Source organism: Gorilla gorilla, chromosome 3 (genome assembly GCF_029281585.2).
Source record: "Gorilla gorilla gorilla isolate KB3781 chromosome 3, NHGRI_mGorGor1-v2.1_pri, whole genome shotgun sequence".
In the NCBI taxonomy this organism is placed as follows: domain Eukaryota; kingdom Metazoa; phylum Chordata; class Mammalia; order Primates; family Hominidae; genus Gorilla; species Gorilla gorilla.
In genome coordinates this window covers 8,907,568-8,934,645 of record NC_073227.2, presented here as the reverse complement: position 1 = coordinate 8,934,645, position 27,078 = coordinate 8,907,568, and the positions used below count along the sequence as shown (strand labels likewise).

The following is a 27,078-nucleotide window of genomic DNA, read 5'->3' as shown; positions in this document are numbered from 1 at the left end:
GGCCAGTTGCCTCTGTAGATTCCACCTCTGGGGGGAGGGCATAGCTGAACAAAAGGCAGCAGAAACTTCTGCAGATTTAATCGTCCCCGTATGATGGCTCTGAAGAGAATCGTGGTTCTCCCAGCATGGTGTTTGAGATCTGAGAATGGGCAGACTGCCTCCTCAAGTGGGTCCCTGACCCCTATGTAGCCTAACTGGGAGACATCTCCCAGTAGGAGTCGACTGACACCTCATACAGGCAGGTGCCCCTCTGGGACAAAGCTTCCAGAGGAAGGATCAGACAGCAATATTTGCAGTTCTGCAGTCTCTGCTGGTGATACCCAGGCAAAGAGAGTCTGGAGTGGACTCTAGCAAGAGTAATAAAGACTAATAAAGAAGAAAAGAGAGAAGAATCAAATAGATGCAACAAGAAATGATAAAGGGGATATAACCACCAATCCCACAGAAATACAAACTACCATCAGAGAATATTATAAACACCTCTATGCAAATAAAGTAGAAAATCTAGAAGAAATGGATAAATTCCTGGACACATACACCCTCCCAAGACTAAAGCAGGAAGAAACAGAATCTCTCAATAGACCAATAACAGGCTCTGAAATTGAGGCAATAATTAATAGCCTACCAACCAAAAAAAGTCCAGGACCAGATGAATTCACAGCCAAATTCTACCAGAGGTACAAAGAAGAGCCGGTATCATTCCTCCCGAAACTATTCCAATCAATAGAAAAAGAGGGACTCCTCCCTAACTCATTTTATGAGGCCAGCATCATTCTGATACCAAAGCCTCGCAGAGACACAACAAAAAAAGAGAATTTTTTGTTCCTGAGGAACATCAGTGTGAAAATCCTCAATAAAATACTGGCAAACCAAATCCAGCAGCACATCAAAAAGCTCATCTACCATGATCAACTCGGCTTCATCCCAGGGATGCAAGGCTGGTTCAACATACACAAATCAATAAACATAATCCATCACATAAACAGAACCATCAACAAAAACCACATGATTGTCTCAATAGATGCAGAAAAGGCCTTCAGCAAAATTCAACAGCCCTTCAAGCTAAAAACTCTCAATAAACTAGGTATTGATGGAATGTATCTCAAAATAATAAGAGCTATTTATGACAAACCCACAGCCAATATCTTACTAAATGGGCAAAAACTAGAAGCATTCCCCCCCCCCACTTTTTTTTTTGGAGACAGAGTCTCACTGCGTTGTGCAGGCTGGAGTACGGTGGCACGATCTTGGCTCACTGCAAGCTCCGCCATCTGGGTTCATGCCATTCTCCTGCCTCAGCCTCCCGAGTAGCTAGGACTCCAGGTGCCTGCCACCACATCCGGCTAATTGTTTCCATTTTTTTAGTACAGACGAGGTTTCACGGTGTTAGCCAGGATGGTCTCCATCTCCTGACCTCATCATCTGCCCACCTTGGCCTCCCAAAGTGCTAGGATTACAGGCATAACCCACTGCACCCGGGCAGGAAGCATTCCCTTTGAAAACTGGCACAAGACAGGGATGCCTTCTCTCACCACTCCTATTCAACATAGTGTTGGAAGTTCTGGCCAGGGCAATCAGGCAGGAGAAAAGAAATAAAGGGTATTCAATTAGGAAAAGAGGAAGTCAAATTGTCCCTGTTTGCAGATGACATGATTGTATATTTAGAAAACCCCATCGTCTCAGCCCAAAATCTCAAGCTGATAAGCAACTTCAGCAAAGTCTCAGGACATAAAATCAATGTGCAAAAATCACGAGCATTCCTATAAACCAATAACAGACAGAGAGCCAAATCATGAGTGAACTCCCATTCACAATTGCTTCAAAGACAATAAAATACCTAGGAATCAAACTTACAAGGGATGTGAAGGACCTCTTCAAGGAGAACTACAAATCACTGCTCAATGAAATAAAAGAGGACACAAACAAATGGAACAACATTCCATGCTCATGGATAGGAAGAATTAATATCGTGAAAATATCCATACTGCCCAAGGTAATTTATAGATTCAATACCATCCTCATCAAGCTACCAATGACTTTCTTCACAGAACTGGAAAAAACTACTTTAAAGTTCATATGGAACCAAAAAAGAGCCTGCATTGCCAAGACAATCCTAAGCCAAAAGAACAAAGCTGGAGGCATCACGCTACCTGACTTCAAACCATGCTACAAGGCTACAGTAACCAAAACAGCATGGTACTGGTACCAAAACAGAGATATAGACCAATGGAACAGAACAGAGCCCTCAGAAATAATACCACCCATCTACAACCATCTGATCTTTGACAAATGTGACAAAAACAAGAAATGGGGGAAGGATTCCCTATTTAATAAATGGTGCTGGGAAACCTGGCTAGCCATATGTAGAAAGCTGAAATTGGATCCCTTCCTTACACCTTATACAAAAATTAATTCAAGATGGATTAAAGACTTAAATGTTAGACCTATAACCATAAAAACCCTAGAAGAAAACCTAGGCAATACCATTTAGGACACAGGCATGGGCAAGTACTTCATGACTAAAACACCAAAAGCAATGGCAAGAAAAGCCAAAATTGACAAATGGAATCTAATTAAACAAAAGAGCTTCTGCACAGCAAAAGAAACTACCATCAGAGTGAACAGGCAACCTACAGAATGGGAGAAAATTTTTACAATCTACCCATCCGACAAAGGGCTAATAACCAGAATCTACAAAGAATTCAAACAAATTTACAAGAAGAAATCAAACAACCCTATCAAAAAGTGGGCAAAGGATATGAACAGACACTTCTCAAAAGAAGACATTTAGGCAACAAAAGACACATGAAAAAATGCTCATCATCACTGGCCATCAGAGAAATGCAAATCAAAACCACAATGAGATACCATCTCACACCAGTCAGAATGGCAATCATTAAAAAGTCAGGAAACAACAGGTGCTGGAGAGGATGTGGAGAAATAGGAACACTTTTACACTGTTGATGGGACTGTAAACTAGTTCAACCATTGTGGAAGACAGTGTGGCAATTCCTCAAGGATTTAGAACTAGAAATACCATTTGAAGCAGCCATCCTATTAATGGGTATATACCCAAAGGACTATAAATCATGCTGCTATAAAGACACATGCACATGTATGTTTACTGCGGCACTATTCACAATAGCAAAGACTTGGAACCAACGCAAATGTCCATCAATGATAGACTGGATTAAGAAAACGTGGCACATACACACCATGGAATACTATGCAGCCATAAGAAAGGATGAGTTCTTGTCCTTTGTAGGGACATGGATGAAGATGGAAACCATCATTCTGAACAAACTATCACAAAGACAGAAAACCAAACACCGCATGTTCTCACTCATAGGTGGGAACTGAACAATAAGAACACTCAAACACAGGGTGGGGAATGTCACACATCGGGGCCTGTCGTGGGGTGGGTGGGGGGGGGTAGGGATAACATTAGGAGATATACCTAATGTAAATGACAAGTTAATGGGTGCAGCACACCAACATGGCACATGTATACATATGTAACAAACCTGCACGTTGTGCACATGTACCCTAGAACTTAAAAAAAAAACCAGAAAGATATTCTGACACATCTTACAAAAACAAAGCCTGAGATCATTACGTTAAAAAAGTCAAAAAGAAACAGACATTATATAATTATAGTGATACAAATATAAAAATCAGCCAAAAGTATAGAAACAGTAAGTAAAATGGTGTTTTCCAAGAGCTGAAGAGAGGAAAAGGGCAGTTTATTTATTATTACATTTTACTTTCGTAAGATAAAATTAATCTAAAGATCCATTGCAAAATAATGTAAATGTACTTAGCTCCACTAGACTGTATACTTGAAAATGTTTAAGATGGCAATTTTATGTTTTTCATCACAATTAAATATTTACATCTACCTAAAGCGGTTACATTTTTCAAAAATCACCTTCAAATAACAAGTGTTTCTCTCACAGAATAATATATAATCAAACAATAAATAGATGGTAAATTTACAGTTTCTTTGACTGCTCACCTACACAAGGAAATACTGATGACTACCCAAGAAAATGAGTAATTTATAAACAAAGTAGGTCAATATTTATACAGGCAAATACCATATAGAAAACTTTTATAGGCAATAGAAAATTCACATTTATATATATTTTTAAATTTGCCCAAAGTGATTTTTGCAGGCAAATACCACATAGATAACTTTTATAGGCAACAGAAATGTCACATATATATATATGTATATTTTTTTAACTTGCTCCAATGATTTTTATTAGAATTAAACAATACATGGTCATAAAAGGTACAAAGTTGAAAATTACCATACAAATATGAAGATTAAAAACACACAAAAAAGTAAATGATCAAGGAGAACCTACATGAAAAGAGACTCCCCAGTAAAATACAGTTGAAAACGAGAAAATTCTGACCTATAAAATATTGAATATAATACAGACGTATCATAAAAACAATCCTTTAAATAACTAGTTTTCAACTGTGACTTATGAAGAGCCGGCATTCTGAATCTTTGACATGCCATGTGCCGCAATAAAAGCAAATGCATTTCAATAATTAATAAAATGCTCTAATGAGAACGAAGCATTGCAATACGTTTACTTATTACACAATGTGTAAATCTGAGTATTTTATTTCAGAAATTCTGAATCTGTAATCAGATAAATTTGACATAGAACATATCGGAACATATGGCATAGCAAGATGGCAGAATAGGAGGCTCCCTACCCACACTTTCTACAGTAACAAAAATGCAGCAGTTAAGCCCTGACAAAACAACCTTTATGCCAACTTTGGAATCCATGTGTAAGACTGCGAACCGAAGACTGAGGAGGGCTGTATTGAGAGGGTGTGCCCTTGCTTGAGTGGCATGCTTGCCCACAATACAGAATGAAATGTAATTAATTCTCATTGTAAACACAGCTACAGATCATTTGGTTTTGTATATGCCACTAGCACCATCTGCCAAGACACTTAGGAGGATTCATAATGTCCTGTGTCTCAGATGAAAGGCCTTTAGATGTTGCTTCTGTCTGTGATCTCTGAATTACCCCAAAATCCACCCCTTGCACATGTCAGTCATGATGTGGAAGAAATCCTACTCACACAGGGACCCACAGACAGAAATATCCATCTCTGCCCCTGGATGTAGGCTTGCCAATATTTATTTAATGGTGGATCTTGACGTGGCACTACAAATTGGCTCCAAGTCCATGCAACCAAAATCCAGGAGGAGTTTTTCCTGACCTGTGACCTGCCCAAAAGCACAGCTATATGTGTCCCTGTAGGCATGCTGGCTGACTTTATTCCCACCGTGAATTGTGAAGCAGTCCTATAACCAAGCTCCAGTCTCTGGCAGCTAGAGGCGGGGAGAAGTCCTGCCCACCTAGAAATCTGGAGGGAGAAATGTCATGAACCCAGAACAAACCTGAAGACTTTGGTCTCAGCTGTGTATCCTGAAGCAGCCCTATGAATCAGTTCCACACCCTCTCAGCTGTGATCAACGCTCAGTAACGGTCATCTAGAAACCTGTCCAATGACTAGGTTAGAGCATTTCCAAACACCTCGCAAGAGCCAAACAGCAGGAGCCACACCTACTCATATTTATTGTATCAGCAACTCCATTTGCAGATATTAACTGGGTTTTTTTTTTTTCTCAGCACCAGTCTTATTGATCAAGGTCTTAAAGAAAGTTCAGTCTCCTCAGAAAATGGAATCCTCAACTGTCTGATGTTTAAATAAGAGGTCTGCCAAGCATTAACTTCACTGTAGACCCAGTAGCAGTTATGTGACCAGGATCCAATACAGTTGACTGTGATCTTAGTGAAAATCTCATCAGCCCAGAAATCCAATAGAAGATATTTACCTCCCTAAACTAGTCTGTAATGACTGAAAGAAGCATTTACTCCTTCAGATGCAAGAACATCAAAACAAGGCTTCACAGATTATGAAGGATCAGGCAAACCTAACAGCACAAAAAGAAACTAAAAATGCTCCAGGAACAACTAACAATAAAACACAGATCTAGAAAATGTCTAACAGACAATTCAAAGTAATTATCTTAAAAAATCTCAATAAGAGGCCAGGTGCGGAGGCTCACACCTGTAATCCCAGCACTTTGGGAGGCCAAGGCGGGTGGATCACGAGGTCAGGAGATCGTGACCATCCTGGCCAACATGGTGAAACCCGTCTCTACTAAAAATACAAAAATTAGCCGGGCGTGGTGGCACATTCCTGTAATCCTAGCTACTTGGGAAGCTGAGGCAGGAGAATTGCTTGAACCCGGGAGGCGGAGGTTGCAGTGAGCCGAGACTGAACCACTGAACTCCAGCTTGGCAACAGAGCAAGACTCCATATCAAACAAACAATCAAACGAAAAAACAACAAAAGAAAAATAAAATGCAAAAGTACACAGATTACTAATTTTTTTTGCAACAATGCATGAACAAAATGAGTTATAAAAAAGAAGGAGAGCCGGGCACAATGGCTCACACCTGTAATCCCAGCACTTCAGGAAGCTGAGGCAGGCGGATCACTTGAGGTCAGGAGTTCGAGACCAGCCTGGCCAACATGGTGAAACCCCACCTCTACTAAAAATATAAAAATTAGCCAGGTGTGGTGGCTCATGACTAATCCCAGCTACTTGGGAGGCAGAGGCAGGAGAATCACTTGAACTCGGGAGGCAGAGGTTGCAGTCAGCCAAGATCGTGCCATTGCACTCCAGTCTGGGTGACAAGAGCGAAACTCCATCTTAAAAAAAAAAAAAAAAAAAAGAACGAGAAACTTAAAAAAGAACCAAATACATACGCTGGAGTACACAATAGAACTAAAAAATTTAACAACAAGCTTTAACAGGAGACTCAGTTCTACAGGAAAAAAAAATAAGCAAACTTAAAAGTAAGTCATTTGTAAGTTCCTAATTAAAACTTAAAAAAAAAGAATGAGGCCAGGCATGGTGGCTCATGCCTGTAATCCCAGCACTTTGGGAGGCTGAGGCGGGTGAATCACGAGGTCAGGAAATCGAGACCATCCTGGCGAACATGGCGAAATCCTGTCTCTACTACAAATACAAAAAGAAAAAAAGAAAAAATTAGTCGGGCGTGGTGGCGCACGCCTGTAGTCCCAGCTACTCAGGAGACTAAGGTAGAGAATTGCTTGAATCCGGGAGGCGCAGGCTGCAGTGAGCCGAGATCGTGCCACTGCACTCCAGCCTGGGCAACAGAGTGAGACTGTCTCAAAAAAAAAAAAAAAAAAAAAAAAGAAAAAAGAAAGAGTGACTGAAGCATTTGGGCCCCACACTGCATAATTATCTGTAGGAATGTACATATCTTAAGAGGTTCAGGAGACAGAGAAAAAAAATTTTTTTAATTGTGTAAAGGTATAATGTCTTAAATTTTCCCAATCTTGGAAGGAAAATAGACATTCAGTTTTATGAAGCTTAAAATCTCTATAGCAAGAAGAACCTCATAAAAATTGCTCACGACACATTATAATTAAACTGCCAGAATTCAAAGACAAAGAGAGATTCTTTTTTTTTTTTTTTTGAGACGGAGTCTCACTCTATCACTCAGGCTGGAGTGCAGTGGTGACATCTCGGCTCACTGCAACCTCCACCTCCTGGGTCAATATAGCAGGACGCTGTCTCTAAAATAAATACATATATAAAATAAAGATCTCAGAAAGCTATTCAATCTTTTAAAAAAAGAAGTGACTGGGCCTGATGGCTCATGCCTGTAATCCTAGTACATTGGGAGGTCAAATCAAGTGCTTGAGGTCAGGAGTTCAAGACCAGCCTGAGCAACATGGCAAAACCCCGTCTCTACAAAAAGCACTGACAAAATTAGCTGAATATGGTGGCATGTGCTTGTAGTTCCAGCTACTCAAGAGGCTGAGATGGGAGGATTGCTTGAGCCCACAAAGGTTGAGGCTGCACTGAACTGTGAATGCACCACTGAACTATAGCCTGAGTAACAAAGTAAGACCCTATCTGTACAAAACAAAAGGTTAAATTGAAGGCAAAATTTTAAAATTATGAGAGGTTTCATGTAAGTCTCTTGGAAATTACAAAAAAAAAAAAAAACTAGTAGATGCACATACAAGAAAAAGAAAGCAACAAAAACAAAACAAAAATTCAAGAAAACACAAAAGACAGCATGAAGGAATTCAAAAACAGAAACTACTAAATGGTCAGTAAACAATGAATAAAATGGCAGTAATAAGTTCTTATCAATCAGTAATTCATTTAAATATAGAAAGATTTAGCTATCCAATAAAAACACACTGCTATGGTTTTAGTGTCCCCTCAAAATTCGTGTTAAAATTTAACTGCCATCGTGATAAAATTAAGAAGTGAGGCCGAGGCGGGAGGATCACAAGGTCAAGAGATTGAAACACGGTGAAACCCCAACTCTACAAAAAATACAGACAATTAACCGGGTGTGGTGGCACGCGCCTGTAGTCCAAGCTACTGGGGAGGCTGAGGCAGGAGAATCGCTTGAATCTGGGAGGTGGAGGTTGCAGTGAGCTGAGATCATGCCACTGTACTCCAGCCTGGGTGACAGAACAAGACTCTGTCTCGAAAAACAAACAAACAAATAAGAAGTGAGGCCTTTAAGAAGTTATTAGGTCATGAGGGCTCTACTTTTATGAAAGGATTAATAGTATTATTATTATTATTTTTTTTGAGACGGAGCCTTGCTGTGTCACCCAGGCTGGAGTGCAGTGGCATGATCTCGGCTCACTGCAACCTCTGCCTCCCAGGTTCAAGCGATTCTCCTGCCTCAGCCTCCTGAGTAGCTGGGATTACAGGCAGCCGCCACCGCACCCGGCTAGTTTTTGTCATTTTAGTAGAGATGGGGGTTTCACTATCTTGGCCAGGCTGGTCTCAAACTCGTGACCTGTGATCCACCCGCCTCAGCCTCCCAAAGTGCCAGGATTACAGGTGTAAGCCACTGTGCCCAGCCTAGTATTATAATTCTAAGAGTGCGTGAGTCATCATGAGAGTGGGTCTATTATAAAAGTGAGCTCCGGTGTACACCTTCCATCATCCTCAAGACTTTGGTCATGCTGTGATGTGGAACTGTGATTCTCATGAGGTGGGAATGACGTGCTCTTGGACATCTCAGCATCCAGGATTGTGAGCTAAGTAAACTTCTATTCTTTATAAATTACCAACCCTAGAATATTGTTATTAAGCAAAAAATAATCTAAAACATTCACAGAATGTCTGAATCGATTTTAAAAATCAACAATATGCTGCAAACTAGAGACTTACTATAGATTTAAGGAAATACATAGGTTAACGATTCAAAAATGAAAAGAATATTCCATGCCAATAATAACTTAAAAAGTGTAGGAATGCCTATATTTATAAGAGACTAAATAGACGTCTAGAAAAAAATCTGTCATAGCTGGGCACGATGGCTCATACCTGTAATCCCAGCACTTTGGGAGGCCCAGGCAGCAGAATGACCTGCAATCAGGAGTTCGAGACCAGCCTGGCCAACATGGTGAAACCCTGTCTCTACTAAAAATACAAAAATTAGCCAGACGTGATGGTGGGCACCTGTAATCCCAGCTACTAGGGAGGCTGAGGCAGGTGAATTGCTTGAACCTGGGAGGCAGAGGTTGTGGTGAACCGAGGTTGTGGTGAACCAAGATTGCACCACTGCACTCCAGCCTGGGTGACGGAGTGAGACTGTCTCAAAAAAAAAAAAAGAAAAAAAAAAAGAATAAAATAAAGAAAAAAACTCGTCATAAAAAAAAAAACTTCATTATATAGTGATGAGGCTAATTTGTCAAAAGAATATAACGATTAAAAATATTTATGTATCCAATATTGGAGCACACAAATATATAAACATATGTTAACTAAACTGGAGAAAAAAACAAATATGATAGTAACAGTATAATTTATATTCTTCTCAAACACACATGGAACACTCTGCAGGACCCGTCATAAATCTGGCCCACAACAAAAATAAACAAGTCTTTTCATTTTTAAACAGACTGAAATCATATCAAGTTTTTAAATCACAATTTTATAAAACTAGAAATCAACACTGGAAGGAAATTTTAAAACTTACAAATAAATGGATATTAAACAACATGCTTCTGAACAACCAATGGGTCAAAGAAAGTAAAAGGAAATCATAAAGTATTTGAGAAAAATGAAAATAGAATCATAATATATAAAAATGAATGTAACAAAAGCAGTTCTGAGACGGAAATTTATAGTAATATATTTTATATTTAAAAAATCTCAAATACACCAACTTTAATCCTCAAAAACTTGAAAAATAACTAAATAATCCCAATGTTAGCATAATAAACAAAATAACAAAAATCAGACCAGAAACAAATTAGAGAATTAAAAGACAACAAAAAAGATAAAAGGCACAGAAAAAATTTACATATAAAAGTTTTCTAAATCAAAGGTTTTAAGAAAAGGGAGGAGAGTAAATACTCTTTATTTTCCAATGTGAGGATTAAGCCTCTTATTTCTATTTTGCATTTACATTTACAATAACCACACCCAACAACTTTGCCTTGAACTCATGGAAACCTGATTTCCAGCAGGCCCTGGACTTAGGCACCTGCAGGGTGACCTTGGGCACACTGTGTTCACATGAGAGAGGGTCTGTGGGGGGAAAATGCAGAATAAGAAAAGGTGCTATCAAGAACCATGGGTGAGGATCAGTGCACAGTTGGTAAAAGGACTGGTTAGTGCTCTAGATATTCACCCAGGCAGGGCACCTCTGACTTATAAATGTGTGCATACAGGGAGATGAGATGGTCAGGTGATCCAGAAGCCTATTCTACTGGAGAAAACAGGTTACTGGTGCAGATTCAAGATCTGGCAGGTAGAAAGAGCCCATGAGTCTTCTGGGCACTTATGTAGCCTATTAGTGGAAAACCCTAGAAGCAGAGGTGCTCTCAGCACAATTCCTGAGTGAAGCTTTGTCATGAGAGAAGCACGGCCATACCATTGCTTAGCGTGCATGTGTGTGAATGAGCAGAAATCACATTGTAGCAGCAGGTGGAGGGAAGAGTCTGCCCTCAGAAGTCCTTCCCTTTAAGTCCTCAGTCCCCTATGGAGGAGACGTAGAATCACATCACACCTAACTGTGACAACTTGTGTGCAAAAGAAGTAAAACTCTCAGCGGGGAGTGGTGGCTCATGCTTGTAATCCCAGCATTTTGGGAGGCCAAGGTGGAGGGATCACCTGAGGTCAGGAGTTCGAGACTAGCCTGGCCAACATGGTGAAACCTCGTCTCTACTAAAAATACAAAAAATTAGCCAGGCATGGTGGCGCACACCTGTAGTCCCAGCTACTTGAGAGGCTGAGGCAGGAAAATCACTTGAATTCAGGAGGTGGAGGTTGCAGTGAGCCGAGATCTCGCCACTGCACTCCAGCCTGGACGAGAGTGAGACTCTGTCTCCAAAAAAAAAAAAAAATAATAATAATAATAATAATAAATAAATAAACTCTGCATTCTTCAACAGACCCACCATCTCCTTCCGACCAAGTCTGCTGTGATTTTTTTTTTTTTTTTTAGACAGGGTCTCACTTTGTCACTCAGGCTGGAGTGCACTGGCATGATCTCAGGTCACAGCAGCCTTGACCTCCGAGGGTTCAAGCAATCCTCCAGACTCAGTCCCCCAAGTAGCTGGGAATACAAGTGCGTGCCACCATGCGTGGCTAACTTTCTGTATTTTTGGTAGAGGTGGGATTTCACCAGGTTGCCCAGGGTGGTGCTGAATTCCTGACCTCAAGCCATCTGCACTCCTCGGCCTTCCAAAGTGCTAGGATTACAGGTATGAGCCACCACATCCAGCCTGATTATCTTTATTCCAACACCAAATATATGGAGTTTGCTGAACACCAACCAATCCTCCAACACAAACTGGGTGCCCAACAACTCAATTCTGACAACACCCAGGGTCAGCACAGACCCCACAAGTTCAGACCCAGTTCCACAACACTGCTTCCGCTGCACATGCCAGTCACAAACTCCAGGGGCCCACCTACACTTCTGAGCAACTGACTATAAATCATGGGCTTCCCTAACTCCCTCCCTCAAATTTAATAATTTGATAAAACTACTCACAGAACTTAGCAAAAACGCTTTATCTGTTTTCCAGGTTATTATATTGAATACAGCTCAGTAAAAGCCAAAGGGAAAAAATGTATAGGACAAAGAAAGTGGGGGAAAAGATGAGGTGGGTAGTGAATCTTGGTAAATAGCTATGACTAAGGTCTCTCCAATCCTTTGTGATCTGCAAAAAACGCTTATTGCAAAGAAATACCCTTTTCACTATGATTTTGAAGATGCTCCCTCTTAGATATCACAAATTCACAGACTCTACATTCCCCCAGGTCCCTGGACTCTGCTCCACCTTCAGTCTGAGCTAGCATATAACCCCTCTTGATGCCCCTCCCAAGAACAGGCTGACTTCAGGGTGAAACATTCTCTAATCTTAAATCTGATTTTGCCATTCTCCATTCTGCCTTCTCCCTCTCCCACCTTCTTTTTTTTTTTTTTTTTTTGAGACGGAGTCTCGCTCTGTCACCAGCCTGGAGTGCAGTGGTACAGTCTTGGCTCACTGCAGCCTCCGCCTCGCGGGTTCAAGTGATTCTCCTGCCTCAGCCTTCTGAGTAGCTGGGACTACAGGTGCCCACCACCACGCCCGGCTAATTTTTTGTATTTTTAGTAGAGATGGGGTTTCACCATGTTGGCCAGGATTGTCTCCATCTCCTGACCTCCTGATCTGCCCGTCTCGGCCTCCCAAAGTGCTGGGATTACAGGCGTGAGCCACCATGCCTGGCCCTCCTACCTTGTTTCTAATCTTGTTTGCTCCTCTGCATGAAAAATAGCCTTTTTCTGCCTCATTTTGGAGATGCCTTCAGGTCTTTTGCTTGATGCTTTCCCCACTGCAATACTCCTTAGAATAAACTCACTTCTTACCTACATCGAAATTTATTTTACTTGACAATATGTAGAAACAGCCCCATGTCAATAACAATTACACCCTCTCAGAGGATATCACAACCTCCTCTCATCCAAACCCTCACTGCCTCTGCCTGTGGATACCCAGCTTTCCAGGGCTCCTTCCTTGTCTAATTTGAGCAGGCTGAGACACCTGAAAGAAAGGTTCACCAGCAACACATTACCGGGCTATTGATGACCTGCTTTGGCAGAATCAAGATTGACCTTACCCTGCAGTCAACAGGCTTAGGTCTCTGATTCCCAGTCAAGGTTATTCACTTAGTTTTATATAAAAAGAACTCAGTGGTTGAAAAATCCAGGAAAATGCCTCAAACTCAGTGCTTATGTTTTAGGAGGAAAGAAAATTGTAAGGCACTTACATTTTATACTTCAACAAGTATATGGAAGTATAAATGTTTCTCCGGCCAGGCACGGTTGCTCACGCCTGTAATCTCAGCACTTTCAGAGGCCGAGGGGTGGATCATGAGGTCAGGAGACCATCTGGCTAACACGGTAAAACCCCGCCCCTACTAAAAATTTAAAAAATTAGCCAGGCTTGGTGGCAGGCACCTGTAGTCCCAGCTACTCGGGAGGCTGAGGCAGGAGAATAACTTGAACCCTGGAGGCGGACATTGCAGTGAGACGAGATCGCGCCACTGTACTCCAGCCTGAGTGACAGAGCGAGACTCTGTCTCAAAAAAAAAAAAAAAAAAAAAAAAAAAGGTTTAACTGGCTCATAATTCTGAAGGCTGCACAGCAAGCACAGCAGCTTCTGCTTTTGGGGAGGCCTCAAAAAGCTTCCAGTCACGGCACAAAGCAAAGGGAGAGTGAGTCATCTCACACAGTGGGAACAGGAGCAAGACAGAGTGAGAGGGGAGGTGCCACATGCTTTTAAAAAATAAGATCTCAGGCCGGGCGCAGTGGCTCACGCCTGTAATCCCAGCACTTTGGGAGGCTGAGGTGGACGGATCATGAGGTCAGGAGATCCAGACCATCCTGGCTAACATAGTGAAACCCCGTCTCTACTAAAAAAAAAAAAAAAAAATACAAAAAATTAGCCGGGCGTGGTGGCGGGCACCTGTAGTCCCAGCTACTCTGGAGGTTGAGGCAGGAGAATGGCATGAACCCGTGAGGTGGAGTTTGCAGTGAGCCGAGATCGTGCCACTGCACTTCAGCCTGAGCCACAGAGCGAGACTCCATCTCAAAAAATTAATAAAAAATAAGATCTCAGGAGAACTCACTCACTATGGCAAAGACAGTACCAAAGGGGCTGGCGCTAAACTATTCATGAAAAGCCAACCCTATGATCCAATCATCTCTCTCAAGGCCCCACCTCCAACATTAGGGATTACATTTGACATGAGATTTGAATGGGGACATAGATCCAAACCATATCATTTACAAAAGTGAAAAAATTCAAACATCCTTCAATGAATGAAAGATTTTAAAAGATGTGGCTTATACACGCAATGGAATATTCTTTAGCTTCAAATGAAAATGTCTTGTCAGATGCTACAATAAGGATAAATCCTGAGGCCATTATTTTAGTGAAATAAGACACTAACAGTGACAATGCATGATTCCATTTTTATACAATATTTTAAGTAGTAAGCACATAGAAAGCAGAAGTAGAAAGGTGCTTGCCTATAGTTAGGGTTGTGAAACCTCAGTGGAGCCAGAGATCGAGGGTTATTTGGAATAAGCAGGCCCTCACTCAGATGGCCAACTCAAGAGCCCATAGACATGGCTACAGACAAGGGAAAGACACACTGAGCTTGGTCTTACTGAGGATTCTGAAGCAGTTCTGTAACCTCTCTCAAATTCAATCTCAGCTACAGTCCAGAAGTGGTTCTTCCCATCAAGAGACCTGCAGGGAGATACACACCCAGCCATGGCCCTGGAGGCAGGCCTGTGTATCCTGGCCTCAGCTGTGCTCCCTGAAGCAGCCCTGTGACTCAGTTCTAGCCCTCACAGTCACAGTCCATGGCCAGTTGAACACAATCAGGGACCCAAAGAGAAAAGTGTGGAAACTGTTCCCAGGTTGTCAGTAGAAGCCAAACCCATTCATACACCTGGTATTTGGTCCATCATATGCAGACAAACTTCAAAACCCTAGTCTACTGCCTGCCATATAGATTAATATCCTCAAAGAAATCTAATCTCTCCAGGGCCCAGAAAGAATCCATGACTGTCCAAATCTCTGGTAATACAATAATCAAAGGCAGACCCCACAGCAGACCCAGCAGCACCCTTGTGACCCAGCTACAACCCTTCTTCTCTGCAACCCCAGAGGTAATCTCATCAGCCTGGGACTCAACAAAAGGAGATCTTTACCTGCCAAAAATAGTTTATACAAACTGTGAAATTTGTCAAATGCAGACACAGGGCTGCTTCAGAGACCACAGCCGGGGACAACACTTGCAGGCCTGCCTCCAGGGCCACAGCTTCTATCTTAACATGTGACTGGATGTTTGTATCAGAACAATTAGACAAGGAAAAGGAGAATAAAGCTCTCCAGAGTGGAAAAGAAATAAAAATGTTACTGTTTGTGGATAATATCATCATGCATATACATAAAACCCTAGAGTAAAATAAGAAAAATTGATTGAACTAATAAATGCATTCATTAAAGTATCAGGATACATAATCAACATATAGATGTTTGTTGGGATTTTTTTTTTTTTTTTTTTTTTTTGAGACAGGGCCTCACTCTATTGCCCAGGCTTATCTCAAACTCCTGTACTCACATGATACAACTGCCTTGGGCTCTGAAAGTGCTGGGATCACAGAAATGAGCCACTGCACCTGGCACCACATGCAAATATTTCTTGCATTTCCATAGAGTAAAAACAAACTTTCCAAAAATAGAAACCATTTCCATTTGCAATAGTATAAAAATAAGAAAGTTAATCAAAATAAATTTAACCAAATGACATAAAAAACATATAGTATTATACACTAAATACAATAAGATATCAATGACAGAAAGTGAAGTAGAAACAAATAAATGGAAACATATTCCATTAGGATAACTAATATTGTCAAAGAATATTATCCAAAGTGATCTATAGATTCAATGTGATCCCTATCAAAATTTTATTGGCATTTTTCACACTAATAGAAAACACAATTGTAAAATTTAAGTGTAACCTTAAACGACTTTTAATAACCTGGGCAATCTTGAGAAAGAACAAAGCTTGGGGGCACCATACTTGCTTTTTTTTTTTTTTTTTTTTTTTGAGATGGAGTCCAGCTCTGTCACCCAGGCTGGAGTGCAGTGGCACGATCTAGGCTCACTGAAACCTCTGCCTCTTGGGTTCAAGCGATTCTCCTGCCTCAGCCTCCTGAGTAGCTGGGATTACAAGCGCCCACTACCACGCCTAGCTAGTTTTTGTATATTTTTAGTAGAGACAGGGTTTCACCATATTGGCCAGGCTAGTCTTGAACTCCTGATCTCAAGTGATCCGCCCACCTCGGCCTCCCAAGGTGCTGGGATTACAGGTGTGAGCCACCTTGTCTGGCAGGCATCATGCTTTCTAATTTCAAACTTTCAAAACAAAGACTGAAATTAAGACATGAAATCTTAAAACTCATGAAGAAAACATACGGAAAAAACCTTGTTGATACTGGTCTCGGCAATAACTTGTTTTGAAATGACATCAACAGCACAGCAACAAAATAAAATATAAACAAGTGAGACTGCGTCAAAGTAAACAGCCTCTGCACATCAAAGGAAAAAACAAAAACAAAATTTTTAAAAACCCTACAAAATAGAAAAGCATTTGCAAGCCATATCTGATAAGTTAATATCCAGCTGGGTGCGGTGGCTCAGGCCTGTAATCTCAGCACTTTGGGAGGCCGAGGCAGGCGGATTATGAGATCAGGAGATTGAGACCATCTTGGCTAACACAGTGAAACCTCGTCTCTACTAAAAATACAAAAAATTAGCTGGGCATGCTGGCACGTGCCTGTAATCCCAGCTACTTGGGAGGCTGAGGCAGGAGAATCGCTTGAACCCGAGAGACAGAGGTTGCAGTGAGCCAAGATCGTGCCACTGCACTTCAGCTCGGGCGACAGAAATTCCATCTACAAAAAAAAAAAAAAAAAAGTTAATATCCAAAATGTGTAACAAACTTCTGCAATTCAAAGCAAAAAAGCAAAACAATAATAATGAATAACCCATTCAAAAACAGGCAAAAGGTTCGATTTTTTCTTTTCCCAAAGAAGAAATACATACATGGGAAATCTCGTATGCTGGTGGTGAGATGCAAATTGATAAACTTACAAAAATACAGTAAAGAATAAAACTAGGCTGGGCGCTGCCGGGCTCCGTGGCTCACGCCTGTAATCCCAGCACTTTGGGAGGCCGAGGCAGGCGGATCATGAGATCAGGAGACTGAGACCATCCTGGCTAACACAGTGAAACCCTGTCTCTACTAAAAATACAAAAAATTAGCCGGGTGTGGTGGAAGGCGCCTGTAGTCCCAGCTACTCGGGAGGCTGAGGCAGGAGAATGGCGTGAACCCAGGAGGCGGAGCTTGCAGTGAGCCAAGATCCTGCCACTGTACTCCAGCCTGGGCGACAGAGCGAGACTCAGTCTCAAAAAAAAAAAAAAACTTGGCTGGGCGTGGTGTCTCACTCCTGTAATCCCAGCACTTTGGGAGGCTGAGACGGGTGGATCACCTGAGGTCGGGAGTTCGAGACTAGCCTGACCAACGTGGAGAAACTCCGTCTCTATTAAAAATACAGAATTAGCCAGGCATGGTGGTACGTCTGTAATTCCAGCTACTTCGGAGGCTGAGGCAGGAGAATTGCTTGAACCCAGGACGCAGAGGCTGTGGTGAGCCAACAGCATGCCACTGCACTCCAGCCTGCGCAACAAGAGTGAAACTCCATCTCAAAAAAAAAAAAAAGAATAAAATTAGAAGTATCATATAATCCAGCAATACCACTTCTGGGCATACTACCAAAGGAAATAAAATTAGTACCTCAAAGAACTATCTTCCCCTCCATGTTTATTGTAGTACCGTTTACAGTAGCCAATATATGGTGTGTGTGTGTGTGTGTGTGTATACACACGTACATACACACACGTATATACACACACGTACATACACACACGTACACACACGTACATACACACACGTACACACACGTATACACACACGTACACACACGTATACACACACGTACATACACACACGTATACACACACGTACATACACACACGTACATACACACACGTATATACATATGTATATACACACACATACACAGGACACTATTCAACCATAAAACAGAAGGAAATCTAGCCATTTACAACATGGATAGACCTGGAGGGCATTATGCTAAATGAAATAAGCCAAACACGGAAAGACAAAGAAACTAAATTTTCTCAGTTAGATACAAAATCTAAAAGCGTAAACTCATAGAAGCAGACAGCAGAATGGTAGTTGTTAGTGCCTAGGGTGGGAATATGACATGTTGTTCAAGAGCACAAATTTTTAGTTATAAGTTGAGTAAATCTGAGAAACCTAATGTATATTAGCGTTAGATTACCAAAATAGCATTGTATTTATAGTTAATACTATAATGTGTGCTTTAAATTTGCTACAACAGTAGGCCTTAAGTGTTCTTACTACCAAACAAAATGGTTATCTAGGTGAAGTAATAGATTTCTTCGTGAACTTGACTATATTGTTTCACAATGTAGATGCATATCAAATCATTACATTGTACACATTAAATATAGTTATGTAATTTTTATTTATCAGAAAAATCCATGTCACACAAACACAGATGTACAGTAAGTCCTCACTTAATGTTCAAATTAGGTTCTTAAAAACTGCATTGTTAAATGAAACAATGTTGCTATATGCCATTCAAACATAACTCGTTATCTTTTAAACTCTGGTTATCAATTAAACTCTGGTAAAATTAGTTTTCTTAAACAATATGTTGCTTCCCTCAGTTTCCAAGAACCTATCAACAATGTTAAGTGAGAATTTACTACACACTTAAATAACTTATATAGGTGTGTGTGTGTGAGAAACACATTTTTATATAGCTACAGAGAGATACATCTCAATGACAGAATCTCAACAGACTTCCTACTAAGACAAAATTATAATAGCTATTAACAAATAAGAGAACAATTGAGAGCTTAATATACACTTAGTAATGTTCTATGCTGGTTAATGACATAGCACATTTATGCTTGTTAATGATACAGTGCATTTAAGAAATATAGAAGGTGAGTAGATCCTTTAATCCAGTGGTTTCCAATCCTTTGAATGCAAGGACTTTTTTTGCTTATCTTCTGTGGTGGAGGATATCACAAAAATTTTTCAAAAACTTTTTTTTTTTTTTTTTTTTTTTTGCAGACAGAGTTTCACTCTTGTTGCCCAGGCTGGAGTGCAATGGCAAAATCTCGGCAAATCGCAACCTCCGTCTCCTGGGTTCAAGCAATTCTCCTGCCTCAGCCTCCCAAGTAGATGGGATTACAGGAATGCGCCACCACGCCCAGCTAATTTTGTATTTTTAGTAGAGACGGGGTTTCTCCATGTTGGTCGGGCTAGTCTCGTACTCCCGATCTCAGATGATCCGAGCTCATCAGCTATCATTAGTGTTAGTGTATTTTATGTGTGGCCCAAGACAATTCTTCTTCCAATGTGGCCCAGGGAAGCCAAAATGTTGGAAATCCATGCTTTAAACTATATTATAATTTCAAAATTTGCACATATAGAGTTTAAATTACAAACGAGTTTATACTAAAACAGTAATTTTGAAGTAAAATAACATTACTTTTTTTCATATTTAGGAAATGCTTATTGTTCTGATAAAATTGCTGAGTAAGAATTTTTGTAGCATTACATTTGCAGCCTCCATAGGATTAGAAAACACTAAGTAGAAAAGACGCAACATCTGTCCTTGGTGTTCCTGGGATTTCTGAACCAAATCCCACTATGTCCACTACTCACGTTACACATTTTAGACATAATACGAAAAGAATATTTGAAAAAAATACTTTGACATACAGCTCCTCAGTAACACAAATATTCCACCGTCTCCAAAAGCAATGGAACAGCAGTCACATCATGCAGCCCCTTATAAGCGATAAAGTGGACATTAGCTCTCCCTGTAAACTGAAAGGGAGATCACTAAAGAAAAAAGAGAATTCTTAGATTTAACAGCATGGGACAGAAGATGCCCCTATTTGTGAACATGAGAAAAAATGCAGCTTTTTCAGAAATTATTTTCATTGGAGCAGAGCTTCCCAAACTACCCGTTTTATTTTTTATTTTATTTTATTTTTTGAGACGGAGTCTAGCTCTGTCACCAGGCTGGAGTGCAGTGGTGTGATCTTGGCTCACTGCAATCTCCGCCTCCTGGGTTCAAGTGATTCTCCTGCTTCAGCCTCCCGAGTAGCTGGGACTCCAGGTGCGCACCACCATGCCCCTAATTTTTGTATTTTTAGTAGAGACGGGGTTTCACCATGTTGGCCAGGATTATCTCGATCTCTTGACCTCGTGATCCGCCTACCTCGGCCTCCCAAAGTCCTTGGATTACAGGCATGAGCCACTGCACCTGGCCCCAAACCATATTTTAAGGCCTGGCTTCCTTCTTGACCTTTGGTCCCCTTGCCTGTGTCCTCTCCTCCATTCACTCTCACCTACCTGGGGGTCTGGCTACGATCTTATGTATCTTCACATTGTAGGGCTCTTTTCTTTGCTCCAGACAGGTGACCAGGTCTGGGTTAGAGATAGCAACACCTGTTTTATTTAAAAAATAATAATAACATGACTATTGATGGGGATTCTCCAATTACCAACCTAGTACTATGCTAAGCAGAAGAGAGATATTATGGAAGATTCTAGAAAATTAATCCAAAAATTGTTTCCTGACAGAATCTTTAGAATATTTAAGTATTTTAAATCTGCCGGTTCTAAGTTCCACTACCAAGTACTACTGAATAAAAAATAAGTGGTGCAAATTGGATTTTAAGATGTGGGAAACAATATTTTATGTCATTGAATTTCTAGAATTACCACTAACCTAGAGTGAAGGACTCAAATTAGCTCAAGAAAAGAGAAGGTTTATGTAAAGATAAAACATAAAAGTTCCCAGGAGAAATTCTTCAAAGGAATAAAATAAAGCTCTGAGAAAAATTAGGAATTATGTATTGAAGTTATCCTCACCCAGGGAGACCAGGTTCCTGTAGTTCTCCAACATCACATCTCTATACAAATTCTGCTGGTCAGGGTCCAGGCATTTCCACTCTTCTGGAGAGAATTCTATGGCCACATCCCTGAATGTTAAGAGTTCCTGAAAATACAAATATATCAAGGGACATAGTTCTTAATTTGACTACAGGTGAAATGAGTTGAGAGCGCTAGTTCTGACATGTGACTGACTGGGATTATCTGATAAAATAACTTTCAACGCAGTAATATTCTCTAAAGTATTCTATAGCTCTGCAGAAAAAGGATGGCATTCCAAGAGTTTCTGTTGCTGCAATAAAAATAATGGGCTACACTGACCTTCCCCTACCAAAATCAAGCAGAGTAGGCCCTGTGACCTCCTGGAACAAAGGGTGAACTCACCTTTCAGTAAAGTATCTGGAAGCCCTCATGCTTGACCCTGGCCTTGCTGTAGAATCATGCAAGGAACTGATTTTAAAACATAAGGACTTTTTTAATCATGCAAGGAACTTTTTAAATACTTTTTTAATCATGCAAGGAACTTTTTTAATACTTTTTTAACCATGCAAGGAACTGATTTTAAAAAATAAGGTCTCAGCCTTGGATCAGGAGATAATTGAAGTAGAGATAATTGAAGTAGATCCTGACACTAAGGAAATGCTGAAGTTTTTGGACTTTGGCAGTCTGTCCAACCTTCAGGTCACTCAGCCTACAGTTGGGATGAATTTCAAAATGCCTCGGGGACCTGTTTGAATTTTTTCTGTGGTGCTGTATTATTTTCAATAAATCTGGGACAACAACAACCAAAAATAAAATAAATAAGGACTTTTCACCCAGAACAATGGACAGGATCTGTGGGGAGAACACAGCTGATGGTTTCTCTTCAAACTGTCCATGTGATCCTACTGGAAGACTGGGCTGAGAGTCACTTAGCTAAGCACTGCCTCTCAAGCTTCATTGTACATATACATTATTTGATATTCTAGGCCTCACTGTAAGTAACAAAATTCTGCAGGTTTGAAAAGGGTCCACGAATTAGCTTTTTACAGCAAGTCTCCTGTTAATGCTGACGCTCCTCCCTCTAGACCCATTATAGTACCACTCAGTTAGAGAAAGCAGACACAGCACACAGAGTCCCTTACCCCAACACCGTTACCACAACACAAATACTTTTCATCCCAAGACCACCAATCATCATCTTGAAACATGGCATTCTCTGCAGACCCTATAAGGTTACAGAAGTCGGAGATGGTGGCAATGTCTGAGTAAGTCTGTATCTGAAAAACAACATGTGCATCTGCATTAATGCCATCTTTATGGGGCATGTAATATGTGCTCAGATGTATGTCACAGAGCACTGTGATGGGAAGCTCACATTATGTGTGTTAATTCTCATAACATCCTGGGAGGTAGACACTAGGTGTCCCATACTTCCCAGATTTAAAGGCAGGGCCCAGAATTTCCATTTCCTTTTTGTTTCCCCTGACTTTTTTTTAAAAATGTATAGAATAATAGCTAAATATAAATAGATGGGAGAGAGCCAAAGAAAGTGTTAAGTACAATTCAGAGGAATTTTTTTATTTTTGTGTTTGTATTTACTTTGAGACTTGTAAGAAAAAGCCACTGAAACTGCAGGGATAGAGAACAGGTTGCTGGGTGGGATGTCTCTAGAAACATTAGTTTTAATTTTATAGAAAAGATTTAAGGCCCCAAAGTATATAGCTTTTCCCTATTTATTGGCTTTTGGGTTTCAGGAAATTGTGGGCACCAGCTCTGGAGAGGAAATTGGAGTAGCCACCCTAAACTCTGATCTCCTCTATTAATCAGTTCTGTGAGAGATTTCAGTGTTGGCTCAGACCTGGACAAGGATCAGAAGAGGGTAGATCTGGGCAGGGATGGGACAGAAAGTGGGCCCTAGGCTTCTGCTCTCTATGTCACTAAGTACTTTCGGTTTTGTCTTTTCTAAGCCTGCCCAAGAGAAATTTGATTCCCAGAATTTGTGAAATTTTAATCTATTTTAGCCACTTCTCTGTCTTTTGTATAACATACAGTAACAAGGAATTTAACCAAAACCCTTATGTTTCTCTAGAACAATTATATTAGAAGCTAAATATTTATTCTTAGCAAGGTAAACACAATACAAATAATAACAACTTCTCTTCTGTCAATGAATAGCCATTCACATAATGGCATCAAAATTCACAAAACAGGCTGGGCACGGTGGCTCACACCTGTAATCCCAGCACTTTGGGAGGCTGAGGCGGGTGGATCACAAGGTCAGGAGTTCAAGACCAGCCTGGCCAATATGGTGAAACCCCATCTCTACCACAAAATATAAAAAATCAGCTGGGCCTGGTGGCGTGCACCTGTAATCCCAGCTACTCGGAGGCAGGAGAATTGCTTGAACCTGGGAGGCGGAGGTTGCAGTGAGCCGAGATCGCACCACTGCATCCCAGCCTGGCGACAGAGTGAGATTCTGTCTCAAAAGAAAAAATTTTTTTTGACCTAAAAGGAAAAAGCTGGGGTAAACATAATATAAGAAGAGAGTTTATTTGGGCCAAAGCTTGAAGATTGCAACCCTGGACTATAAAGCTGCCCTGAATATACACTCCAGTTAGAAGCAGTTACAAGTATATTTTTAAAGGCAAAAAGAAAGGCAGAGGGAACTGATAGAAAGCTGTCAGAAATTCTTATTGGTTTATAGAAGTAACATTGGTTAGTGATTGGCTATATACGTTGTTAAGCTATAAGGTGTGGGTTATAGTGTCCAGTATGGCATTATTAGGTTAACTTATATCCACTTGTGGCAATAGCAAACAACTTCAAAAGACAAACAGTTCAAAGACGGGAACAGTAGGACTGTGGTCTCATTTTAACACATCACTTGGTCTCATAATTAAAAGAACTTGTATTTCTCAAACAAAAGTTCTGTTCTTCTCTCAAATCCCAGGACATAAACTCAGAATTTGGAACTGCACATTTAAGACTTGGAGGGCTGGTAAGCACATTTGTGGGCATTTGGGCAAGGGGAGAAGGGAGAGAATTGAAGTTCTCAGGTTTAATCAATGCACATGTGTGAACCTCACTGGATTTATGGGCCCCATGATTTCTGAATCAGTGTCAGATCTGAAGATCACTGGCGCACTGAAAGAGGTGGAAAAACTGATCGCTATCCTAAAAAGTCATTTTTGTAGAAATCTAGTCAAACTGCTATAGAAGGGATTGTAGATCCCAAATAGAGAGATCATTTTGTTTGCAGCTTTGGGGAGCACTTTGCTGCACTTCGTGCACTTTTCCGCACGACTGTGGGTTGTGACTGAGAACAGCAAGAAAATGTGTTGTTAGAGAATTAAACAAAATGTGGTGTGCATTACAGGCAGTCTACTAAGACACTGCCAAAACAAAGAAAGTCACCATAATTAGCTCTCAAGTAGAAGACTTGACAGTACCATGTATCATACACAGTTTATTACACTTTCACCTAGTAATTTGGGAGGTCATCTGGGTTTTCTAATTGGTAATATTCAAAGGGAAAATAAACTTCCCACAGCTTCAGGACAGGAGGTAGATTTGATATGTGAAGGCAGGTACCTGCTGAAGGCAGCCTCCTACTCTCCTACAGAAATTGCGGAATAGGTTATATATTCTTGCTATGCACATTTCAAAGCAATAGTTTCCATGTCCTAAAGACAATTTTTGAGTCAAAAAAGACAAATCACCTAGTTAACAGATTAAAATGAGTTATATATATTTCAAAGAAACAGAGAAAATATTTAAATATAAAAGTTTTCAAACTAAACGCTTTAAGGGAGAAGAGCAAAAATTCTTCCCTCATTCTAAAGAGAAAGCATTAAGCCTCTTCTGATTTGTATTTGGTCCTACAACAGGCAGGTCTAAAGGCATGGTCTTGAACTCACTAACGTCTGAATTCTTGTAGCACATGAGGGATGCACTTGAGCAAACTGTGTGCACAGGAAAGAGAATTTGTGGGGAAGAAACGAGCAGAAGAAAGGTGCTATCAAGAGCCCTGGGTGGGCGCAAGGCAGGATTGACGAAAGGACTGGTTTGTGCTACAAGTTCAGGCCCAGGCAGGGCTAAGCTCTGACTGATTCCTGAGTCCATAAAGGCAGAGTAGATTAGGATCAGGTGGTCCAGAAGCCTGGGTGGGTGAAGAAAACAGATTCCTGCTACAGATCTGGGGTTAAAATGAACCAGGAGTCTTCTGGGCACTGTGTGTGTTCTTGGGAGAAAAATCTAGGAGCAAAGCTGCCATGGGCACAATTCCTGAGTGTAGAACCCTGTCCTGGGGCAAGCGTGGCCGTGCGAATGCCCAATGGGCGGGCTCAGGAGTGGGTTAGCATTGGGTGGGGGTTGGCAGCAGGGTGCGGGGAAGGGATGTTTCTCAGAACTCCTTTCCTCCAAGTTCTCAGTCCCCTCTCTCCCCGGGAGGAGACCTGGAGGAAAAGGACAGTGCGCAGCAGGGCAGTGCATGTGCAGAACCTGGCTGGTCTCCCGCGGACACCTGCGACTCCCTCCAGCCCAGGCTCAGCCATGTCTTTCTTCTGACAGGAAACGTGAGGAGTTTGCTCAACACCAGTCAATGCTCCGACCCCAGCGGGCTGTCCAACAACTCACTAACGACACCACCCGGAGTCAGCGCAGACCCCACAAGCTCAGCGCTCTTCCCGCAGCTGCCCCCGCTGCAAACGCCAGTGCCTGCCTCTGGACACCCGTCTTCATTTCTGAACACCTGTCTACAAACCAGGGGCCCACACCCTCCTCAAGTTCAATAATATGGCAGAACTACTCACAGAACTCAGCGAAGCGCTGTGCGCGCCCACACTAGCGTATTCTAAAAGATGCCACTCAGGAACAGCCAAGCGGAGGAGGTGCACAAGGCAAGGGGACTGGTGGGCAAGTTGGAGCGGGCGGGTGATTTGCTTTGCTTTCTCACACACCTTACAAAAGCCTTTCCTTCAAGACCCGCTGGCAGCCCCCAAACCACGAGCCACGGCCGGCGCTGTCCCATTAATGAGTCCCCATTTGCTCACATGAACTCTGTTTTGATGGGGCCTCGATCTCATTCCGAACAGGGTAAAGCAGGGACGGGATCCCCGGACCACAGCTTCTCCCACAGCTCCTCCCACGCCGGCATCGCGCACGCCGCGCGGGCGGCTTCCAGATAAGCTACTCCTCACCCCACAACCTGGGGAAGGTGCGGGGCTGCGGGCGCAGAGCTGCACAAGCAGGGCTGCAGGCTGGGCCAGAGCCTATGTGCGGGGACCGACAGGAGCCCAGGTCCCTCACCGGAGGGAACTGAGGCCCGAGGGCTGAGCGGCGGCAGCGGGGACTCCGTTCGCAGACTCGGTCCCGCCGCCATTTCCCGCCAGCTCCGATGAGACCTCCTCAGCCTTGGGACGCCCTGCCCCGCACACTCACCATTTCCCCACTTCTGGAGTATTCGGGAATCTTAGCTACCAATCATCCAATACCCGCAGGTCACAGAGCGACGGAGGCTGAGGCTGTGGCCGAATCACCAAGGCCTCCCAGAACTGAGGATGCAGAGAGATAAGGCCCCTAACCCGCGGTCTGGCAGTAGCCAGACGCAAAGATCCGCGCCACATCCCGGAAGCCACCGCCTCCTCTCTGGCTGCGTGCCTGATTGGGCAGTTTTCATTCCAGTGCCCTGATTGGATATGGCTCCAATCTCCCCGCCCTCAGACCTTGAGTGACAGAAGTTGCAACCACACACTCCACGGAATGTGGCGAGAGTGACAGCCGGGGGCCTCCAGGCACTTTCAGGCGGGGCTTTCTCTTCGTGCTTGGCCTGGCACAGCCCAGAGGTCATTTTTTAACCTTGTGATGTGTAAGGTGACGTCCAT

At 41.9% G+C, this 27,078-nt stretch overlaps 1 protein-coding gene across 8 annotated transcripts in view; it reads right to left on the bottom strand.

The window, feature by feature from the left end:
• The window catches only part of ZNF141 (zinc finger protein 141), a 46,542-nt gene that overhangs the window by 19,088 nt on the left and 376 nt on the right, over nucleotides 1-27,078 (bottom strand). For 5 of the 8 annotated variants that reach the window (XR_008678870.2, XR_008678869.2, XR_008678871.2 and 2 more), the window contains exons 1-3: nucleotides 22,339-26,240; nucleotides 21,194-21,320; nucleotides 20,672-20,767 (exon numbers count right to left, since the gene is read on the bottom strand). Coding sequence is in view for 4 of the 8 variants with exons in the window: in XM_055384249.2 (XP_055240224.2) it covers nucleotides 20,672-20,767; nucleotides 21,194-21,320; nucleotides 22,339-22,521 (406 nt within the window). In the remaining 4 variants the exon portion in view is untranslated. Of the gene's footprint in view, nucleotides 1-3,604; nucleotides 6,757-20,671; nucleotides 20,768-21,193; nucleotides 21,321-22,338; nucleotides 26,241-26,635; nucleotides 26,898-27,078 lie in introns of those variants that run through there. The other 3 variants (XM_031010065.3, XM_019025365.4, XM_019025368.3) reach the window with 3 other exon arrangements.